The following is a 9,769-nucleotide window of genomic DNA, read 5'->3' as shown; positions in this document are numbered from 1 at the left end:
GCCGGCAAATTTTAAATTTATTTCCGGGCAGACAAATGCAAACAATTATCTGATTCTATTACAATCAAGGCGAATTCATAGAAGGTGACTTTCGACGAGCAACAACAATATTTATATGTATTTTGTTTTTGCTATTTGGTGGTATGAATCACAGAAACTCAATGAAACAAACAATCAAGACAACAATAAAGAAAGCAGCGCACTTTGACATTCAAGTCAGCAAATGGCAAGAAAAAAATAAATCAGCAACTATATCAAAGTCACCTTTTGTGGATTCGCCTTGATTGCAACCATCTATACAAAAGTTAGTAGGAATATTCACTATGTTAATAAACTTAACTGTGAACAGATCTTATGCTGCGCTTACATGCACTGACAAATCATAAGTACATTCAAGGCAAATCAACCTTAGTTTGCAATGTATCTCAAAAGATAACAAACTGCCCAATAACAAAATAAAAAATATATATATGGGGATTTATAAGTGAATTAATATTTTCATATGTTTCAATTTTCAATTCGAATTAATAGTGAATAAACTTTAAGGAAACACCAATTAATCGTCTAAATTGTTACCTAAATAGAGAAAAATCCAAAATCATTAGAAAACGTTACTAATGCAGAAACTAGGAAAAATTCGGAGTATATTTGAGCATACTTTTTAATCCGAATTGAACTCTTAATTTTGTTAGAGGCAGCGTTCAGTGGACAACGACTGGAAAGTTCAATTAGAGGTCTAAATTGGTACCTAAATAGGAAAAGATACTAAATCAAGATACTAAAGTGTTAGTAATGCAGTGACTTGGAAAAATTTCCCCCGACAGTCGGCTCTACGTTACCGGAACGACCCTGATTTAATATATATTCGGCCAAACACTGTTACTCCAGCAGCACCCCCTGTACATGTATGGGGAATGCTTTTGCTCCTACAACAACAACAACAACAAGTTATATTTGATAAAATCATAAACGAATTCGCACATATTCTTAACATCGTATATTCTTCTTCCATGACAGTTCTCATGAACGCGCCTAAGAAAAAGCTCTGGCGTTTTCGAGCAAATGGTAAACTAACTCAGTAGAGAGAATAGATATAAGAATCGTTCTTCTAAATATTTTAGGCATACGTGTGCGACCAAAGAATCGGACCTATGAACTTTTTACAGTGACCATAATTTACCTTTGGAATGAGGGCCTATGATAAATGATGCCCGTTACATTGCTCAAATGTTTGATCGAAATTTTCGAGCTTTTAAACAGTTTGAGCAGTTAAATAAAAATTATCAATATAATTTATCAGCAATTATGTGGTTTGCCAACGACATTAGTACTGTGTATAAACGATACGCACAACTTAAAACAAGTCCAAAAAAGGTCCAACCAATCAAAATAAACTTCGTTGAAATTACTGAAAAAACGGATATACTGGAGCTCACACTCAAAAATTTTCTAATAATGAGCATCATGAGAAGTGTACGCATCTATTATTTATTTTATTTATTTATTTTTTGTTTTATTAGACGTTTAGGAATGAAAATGCCGAGACAACGTTCGGTTGAAAATTAGTAATTTAGAAAATTTTCTATTGTTAAATACCGCACATAAAGAAATAGATTACTGCAAAATTTATGTAAAACATTCTATAATTCATTATAAATTTTCCAAAATCCAATTGACGTTTTCTAATTCTCAAATCCAATTTACGCTTTATATAATTAAACTGACTATTCTCAAATCCAATTGTCTCTTTCTAACAACCAACTAGAAATAAATAAAATTTCACTGGGAATTGTGTAGATAAAAAATGATATCATTTATAGCAATTTTATATTACCAAATTTAATATCGATTGCGACATTGCGGAAATATACTATTTTGTCAACCCTGGTTAGACATCACGCAACTCTGTCGAGCCGAATGAACCTTCGGTGAAAACGAACACAGCGCAGATGAAATTTTTATTGCAAATGGTGGTGACGGAAACGATCCTATAGTTGCGCATGGATTTTTTCACATTCAATTTTGCTGTAAAATTTTCGTAAATTTGTTGTGTGCCGTCGTTGCACAATAACCATAATATAAATGTTTATAAACAACAGCGTGTGTTTGTGAATTGTACAAAAATTCGAACGCAGAAACGGTGAGTGCAGGCAGCAAGATGAATGTACGCCACCGTTGTGAAAAATATACACATCAAAAAGTGGGAAAATGTTGAAATCCAACACGAAGCGTTCGCAATGGCGAAGTGAAAATATGTATGTTTTTCTTATAGCGTATGCGGCGTTAAACATTTTCCACATTAATCATTGTTTGGAGAAGAAGCTAAATGAAGTGTAAAATTTGCAATATTGCTGGTGCTGATTTTGTTGAAATGGAAAATTTCGGTTCGTTGCTTGTCTTGTTGGATAGGCGGGCGGCTGCTGCTGGTGGGCCAGCGGACAATCGCTAGTCGGTAGTGGCGGGCGCATCTAAAAAGAAAGTGTAGAGAAATTTTTGTCGATAAAAGGGCTTTAAAGAATATGTTTATACACAATTTTTTAATAATAGTGGTAGCATAAGAAAGAAATTAAACATAATTATATTGTGCAAAATATGCACTTGCAGCAGTTTGTTTCTTGGATTGAAGAAAAAGCGCGCCATTATGTGACGTAGGCAATCTTAACCCTTAGGCACCTGCTCGGTGTAATATTGTCCCCTAGAAAGAAAAGCATTTCCAATGTGCAAACAATTTTTTATTTTTTATTTGCCTTTATGAATAAGTTTTTAATGTTTTCTTAATAATATAAATAGAAGAGCTAACTAATTAAGGTTAATACAAATATTTGTTGCTAAAAGCTATTTACATGTTTTACACCTACGCTTTGCATTTAGTTGAAAAGAATATCTCTATGAGACAAAAATCTGTAAGATTAATTAAAATACTTTTTTGTTCAAGTACTTTCAGTACATGTTCGTCAAAACATCACGAGCGTTACATCAATTTATCGTCGTTGCTTTTTAGTTTGTGCTTATTTTACTTGCGCCGTCAACACTTCTAAAGGCTTATGTGCACATATGTATATATTGTACAACCCTGCAATCAAAGTAATATACATTTTGTTTTGCTATTCGGCTTCGCATTTTCATACATTCTTTGTCGCTTGTCTATTTATCTTATATTTTACCCATTTCTACAGTTTGTTGTTTATGAGCGATAGTGACGTGGTGTGTGATATTTTTTCTTTCATGAAGGTATGTGTGGTGCTTTTATTTTAATTTCCTTAACAATTTCACTTGTCACAACACAGGTATTTATTTCCTCTCTTTGATTTTTATTGTATTTGAATTCCATATTGTGCCGTCTTGGTTCCCCACAAGAGATGAAATATTTGAATGTGTCTATTGCTCGCCAGTATCAGGTGTTTTACATTAATACATTACATTACATACATAAATTGAGAGAATTGAAATTAAAAGAAAAACTAACTATTGAATAATTGGAAAGAAATAATAAAACTAGATTAGCAAACAATGTTTATGTAAATTGCATTTCTTTTTTATACTTAATAAAAATATTGTTTAAAAATGTAAACTGTTATTTATTATTTTAATTAAGTTAATAAAAGTGGGGTATTGTTAGGCATACATTTAACTCTTTTATTTAAAAATTATATATACAGTTAAAGACATATTTAATCTATAGAGTGTATAGTGAATATTTTTCATTCAATTTCGTGTTGCTAGTTGGGTAGTTGTTGAAGTGTGATGCTTCTTCCCCTTTCATATTGCGAGTTAATTGGGTATGCAACAAACAAAAAATAAAAATAGCCAACCATGCTACACGTCTACGCTGCTGGAATGACCAGGATTTATATTGGACCATTCAAAAGTTTAATTTGTATTTTTAAAGAAGTTACTAAAAAATGTTTATTAAATTTTGTAAATGAATATTTTCCACAATAAAACTGATAAGTAGAGAAAAACCATTTAAAAAGGTCTTGAGAACTTTTACTACCGTTATATTTACTCATATGCGCATAGCAGACATAAAACAAACCCGTCTTCAATTGGACATACTACAAATTGCATACAATTACTTTTTAAAATTTTATTAAGAATTCGTATGCAATAGCAAAAAAGAAAAATACACATGTGCTGGTAAAAAAAAATACTTCCATAAAAACAATTTTTTTTTTTATTTTAGAAATGATCACTTATATTTTTTTCGAATTGGGTGCCTATGTTATCAAATCCATTATGTATAAACAAAATTAAGTAAACCTGTTTTCATAGTTTTTGCAACGCTTGCACCTGAAGTATACCCCAACCATCGAGTATGAATTCTGAAAGACATCTGATTTAAAAGCGATTCAATAGCAATAATATTCACTTCTTTTCCACGTTGTATTTTCCGTCTCATTTTTGAGCTGTTTGTATTTGCTTTTGCCGGTGGAAGAGATTATACTCTTCGGTGGCTGGTTTTCCTTATACGACGATACGTGTTTGTATGTGTGAAGGCAGCTAAAATACTCCAATTCCACTCAAATGTTATAAGTGTGTCTGTTTTTCAACTATTTTTTGCCTCTCTTCCAATAACAAAAGTTCGTTATTTATTCGGCGACAATCGCGGAACATAGCAATACTTCGTGCTCTTTCATTATCTTTATTTGGTGTGTGCGTTTTTTTTTTCTCTCATTTCTCTCACAAAACAAACCACTCAAAAGTATAATAATTTACTTACCTATTTTATATGTACGTATCTTCCCTCTGACGCTCTATTGATATTAATGTCAGGAAAAATTATATTTGCCAACGAATTTAAATTAACCGCCTCTCGATTTACTGCTTACGGTTACAACGGCATCATCGTGTTGTTACATATTAGAAGAGCATCGACCCCTGACATGTCAAGTTTTTGTTAATTTAACGAAGGTCGTTCTGCTTGTTCGACCTTGTGGTTAACGTTTATCCGCCTCTTCATCCACTTCCCTTTTATTTTTTAATAGAGTTGACATTAATATTTTTTGAACACACCAGCAGATTCATGTGTTTTTTACGCTTTCCTCTTTGAGTGCTTGCCACTGACTGCCGATTTTTGTCTAAGTGTTAACGTTTTATACTCATATAAAAAGACATTTCAAAATTATTTATACCTTCTACAAATTGCTCGCACAATGTACACTCATGCTTTAATCAAAGTACTTGCTCACCAATTTTCTGCTTTTGCGATGAAGGCGGGTAAAAATATGTCTATTAATTTTGCCATCAGCTGACTAAATGGTCAGGAAATATATATATTTTTTATTCAATTAACAAATGAATATAAGAAATAAGTTAGTGGATTAAGCCTAATATTTTTTGTATAGACATACAAATATTTCTTTTAAAATTTTGTAGCTACATACATTTATTCAAGTTATATGGTAACATTCTAAATATCCGGTTTAAATATCCGTTTGATATGAATGGAATAATCGCCCAATAAATTATTTTCATAAACTAATAAAAAAAAAATTATATGTAGGTTTTTTTTAGGTGAAATTCAAGTTAAAGAAGAGCTTTGCAACGGCTTACTGTTTTCGAGATCGTTTTCTGCAGACATAAACTAAGTTACCAAAATGGCAGCTAATAACAATATTAACATGCACAGTATGCCCCCGCAACATATGTCGCCGCTAACCGGTGGCATTATGCCACAATCTGTTATTGCGTCAACTGGTAGTGTCAACCCTATGATCGGCATTCCGACTATGCCTCAACCATCAAGCAGCGCACAAAGCGCTTGGGATCAACTGACAGCGTCGTCATCTTCAAATGTGAATGTGCTGAATACCACCCCAACAACAAATCTAATCGCTAGCGGTGGTGCTCTAGGTATGGGAATTGGAAGTCAATCCAACATGACCACATTACAAACGCTGCCATCAGGAAGTAATAATATTATGGGTGTGGTTGGTGGTATTACGGGCACTATCAATACGGGGGGCACAGCTACCGTATCAATGTCGGATCCTAACGGTCTTGGATTGAGTAATATGTCTGGCGGTAATTCACCAGCGGCTAGTTGTGCATCCCCCTCGACACCGACAAAAACAAATGCACCGCCATTAGACGGTATGATGGCGCACACTCCTACACAAGGACCTCCTGCTATGCATAGCGGCGGCTATGGTGAGGAATTGACGGCTGAACTTGTTAATCAAGGTTGGCGTAAATTTTGGTCAAAACGTGAAAATCGACCATATTACTGGAATAAAATAACTGGTGAATCTTTGTGGGAAATGCCCGGTGCGCGTCCGTTCGATCCACTAACAGATCCTTTGGGTAAGTTGGCGGTGCAAACATGTTATAAATGAAAAACTTATAGTTTTAATACTTTTCTCTTAAGGCATTTGTCACAGTGGCGGTCAACCGCCGATGAATCCCGGCATGCCTCTTCATCCGCATCATATGCAACACCCGAATTTAAAGCGTCGTCCCTCGGATGACATGCATCTTCATTCACACCAGCAGCATCCTCCATTGAAGAAATTCGTTTTGGCTGGTCCTTGGGATTTAGAGATTTGCACAAATGCGGTAATTGTTGAACGGCCACCAACGTTGCTGCCACAGCCACATCCCGAAATTGAAGCTTTGCGCGCCGCCTACACAATGAAGCTTGTGAAAACGTACGATGATATATGTGTGCGACGCCAGAATATTAAAGCGCCCAAAGATTCTTTCAACCGTTGGCTAATGGAGCGAAAAGTGATTGATAATGGCTGCGATCCACTGTTACCAAGCAGTTGCAACCCAGAGATATCGCCCTCAATGTATAGAGAAATTATGGCAGATATACCCATTAAGATTGTTAAACCGAAATTTACAGGTAAGTTAAGGCGATTATAAATCATATCCGGTGGCTGCCGTAGCCGAATGGTTTGGTGCCCGCATTAAACTATTTCTCTTGCTCTCCACTTTTTCAGGTGATGCACGCAAGCAACTGTCACGTTATGCCGAAGCCGCTAAACAGATCATTGAATCACGTACTGCACCAGCTGAGAGTAAAAAGGTTGTTAAATGGAATGTTGAAGATACATTCCAGTGGCTGCGCCGTACTGTTGGCGCTAGCTATGAAGACTTTCAAGATCGTCTCGCCCATTTAAAGCGGCAATGCGAGCCACATCTTGTTGAGACCGTGAAAAGTTCCGTAGAGGCGCTCTGCATTAAAATCTATCACTTGAGCGCTGAACATGCTCGTAAAATACGCGAGCGTCATATGCAATTGCTAAAGGAGCACGGCATACCGGAGCCGACGCCACCACCACCACCACCGCATCTTAAGAAAGTGTGGTGCTATCCGATACAGTTTGCTGTACCATCACCGCGTATGCCGGCAATTGAATACGTGCAGGATCGCGACCACATGATAATAAAGTACACGCCAAGTACACATACTCAACCCGATGCGCAATACATCAATTTAACACATCTGCAAAAGTTGGAGCAATTGTATCGACACAATTGTTTCGATGATAAGAAATTCGATTTGTTTATTGGACGTGTTTGGTGTTTGCTTAAGCGCTATCAATCGTTCCTCGTTAATTTATTGAACTCGTCACAGGAGGCGGAAATGACACAAGCATCGTTGCCGGTACCGGTTTTCGAATGTTTGCATCGACACTTTGGTGTTAGTTTTGAGTGTTTCGCATCGCCCTTTAATTCATACTTTAGACAATATTGTTCTGCGTTCGCAGATACCGATGCTTATTTTGGCTCCAGAGGGTATGCAAAATATTAGCTTTGTTAAATTTTAATCATTATTAAATATTGCTATTTTTCACTATCTTAAAGGCCGTTTCTTGACTTTAAACCAGTATCCGGTTCTTTTCAAGTTAATCCACCACATTGCGAGGAACTTATCGATAAGGCCTTATTGCACATCGATAAATTGCTCACCGATACAATGGAGCCTTTGAGGTAATAAATAAATAATAAATAAAAAATAATGATAATAAAACTGAAATTGTCCAACTATTAGCTTCATTATATTTTTGCCCGAATGGAAGAGTATTGCGAAACTGGAGGAGAGCATGTTTAAACGCCGTTCCATGGTGGTTTTGGGCATGGCACATGAATATCGTCATGGCTACCAACATATTATACCAAAGTAAGTCAACTTACATTTTCCCCCCTTCAAATTTTACCAATGCAATTAATTTTAAATGTCTCTTCAGAGCTGACGTCAATGTAAAATGTATGCAGGGTACCCAGGTGGTTTGGTTGCAAAATAGCGCCGGTCACACTCGTTGGGGCCCCAATGAAAATCGTGTTGAAGCGTTGCGTGAGGCATTCAGGCCACAGCGCGACCGTGAGCGTGAACGTGCAGCAGCCGCAGCAGCTGCAGCTGCTTCATCGCCACAATCAGCTACACATCAGTCTTCGGCTGTGCATACTCTCAATAATAACACAAGTAACAGCAACAACCTTGGGGGCGGCAGCAGCAGCAACACTGCAAACATAAATGCCAGCACTTCAGCAGCCTCTGCCTCCGGAGTTGCTCTGTCTACAAATACTAATTCAACCGTAAATCTTAACCTTATTGGCAGTGCTAGTAATTCAATGCAATCTTCGGGAGCACCACTCTCACCGCATACGCCACCAAATATGACGACATCATCGACCGGTTCGCCCGCTATGAGCATCCAAAGCGCTTGTTCTTCACCTTCATCTTCGTCAATGTCACTTTCGCCTGCTGCACCGAGTGCCGTAGGTATGTTAGATGGTGGCAATACTTCGGTATCTATTACAGCAACAGCCACGGCAACAGGTGGTGCATTCGCCAGTCTCGTAGCTTCTTCCACGTCCTCTGGCAATGTCGTAGGTGGTGCAACCTCTGGTGCTGGAGGCAGCGCTATCACCAGTAATGCCGGCCAAACTGTCATCAACTCAGCAGTTTAAACGTGCATTGATGTTTTTAAGGCTTTGCTAATGCATCAAGAAAGAATTAAATTACGAATTGAAATTAATTAAGATAGAAATGAAGTGGTGACCAGAAAAAATAGAATAAGTACAAAGGTTTGTTGCTATTGATTTCTACATCCAAGCACACCATAGGATGGGTAACAAACCTTTTCTATTTTTGACGTTAATGTAATTTATTTATTAAGGGAGAAAGTGAAATATGTATGAAAGTGTAAAGAAACAAAAATCTAGTAAGAAATATAGTTCTAGTTATAGAAAAGGATAAAAAAAAAAATAATTCAAAAATTTTGGATTCTTTTTAAACATGCAAATAAAATATACAAACTGTATGTGTTTATACTATACGATCACTTCACCATTGTCTATTTTTAGTAATGTATGTACATATATACATAAAATTTACTTTAACATAAAAACTTTACTCTTTGGCTTGCTATTGCGACGTCGACTAGTAGAGAACTGCAATGTCTTCTTCTATACTTCTTTTACTATTTTTATGTAATTTTTACTCTGATGCAAAATATAAAGTATTTGGTAAACAAGAAATGTAATACACCCTTTTTGTTTTTGGTGGCAATTAACATTTTTTAAATAAATTTTAAGTTGACTAAAATGCTTTAAGCTACAAAATTTATTATTTCCTGCGGCAAAAACAAAAGCGAACAATTATAAATCTAAATTCAATATTTTACATGTCATTTGTTTTAATTTTAAATTGGCAGGTTGCAGGTATTTTTGTATTTATCAAAAACAGCGTGTGCCGTACACTGGGGTCTAAAAATAAAATAGTTAATGAAATCAACGTCAAATAGCGAATAGCGTAATT

General features: G+C 35.9%; 1 protein-coding gene across 2 annotated transcripts; it reads left to right on the top strand.

Annotated features, from left to right (window-relative positions):
* Positions 1 to 1,831: 1,831 nt before the first annotated feature.
* LOC129240414 (mRNA (2'-O-methyladenosine-N(6)-)-methyltransferase) lies at positions 1,832 to 9,634 on the top strand. 2 transcript variants are annotated; one of them, XM_054876188.1, is made up of 7 exons: positions 1,832 to 2,140; positions 5,515 to 6,303; positions 6,368 to 6,847; positions 6,945 to 7,743; positions 7,813 to 7,938; positions 8,000 to 8,128; positions 8,196 to 9,634. In XM_054876188.1, exons 2-7 carry the CDS (start codon positions 5,598 to 5,600, stop codon positions 8,917 to 8,919), a joined length of 2,964 nt encoding a protein of 987 aa, XP_054732163.1. In that variant the 5' UTR covers positions 1,832 to 2,140; positions 5,515 to 5,597; the 3' UTR covers positions 8,920 to 9,634. The 2 variants fall into 2 exon arrangements, with proteins under 2 accessions (XP_054732163.1, XP_054732162.1); XM_054876187.1 differs by having other exon boundaries at positions 5,504 to 6,303.
* The last annotated feature ends 135 nt before the right edge of the window (positions 9,635 to 9,769 follow it).

Source organism: Anastrepha obliqua, chromosome 3 (genome assembly GCF_027943255.1).
Source record: "Anastrepha obliqua isolate idAnaObli1 chromosome 3, idAnaObli1_1.0, whole genome shotgun sequence".
NCBI classification, from domain to species: Eukaryota; Metazoa; Arthropoda; class Insecta; order Diptera; family Tephritidae; genus Anastrepha; species Anastrepha obliqua.
The sequence above is the reverse complement of the archived record's forward strand: the minus strand, read 5'-3'. Positions and strand labels throughout refer to the sequence as shown.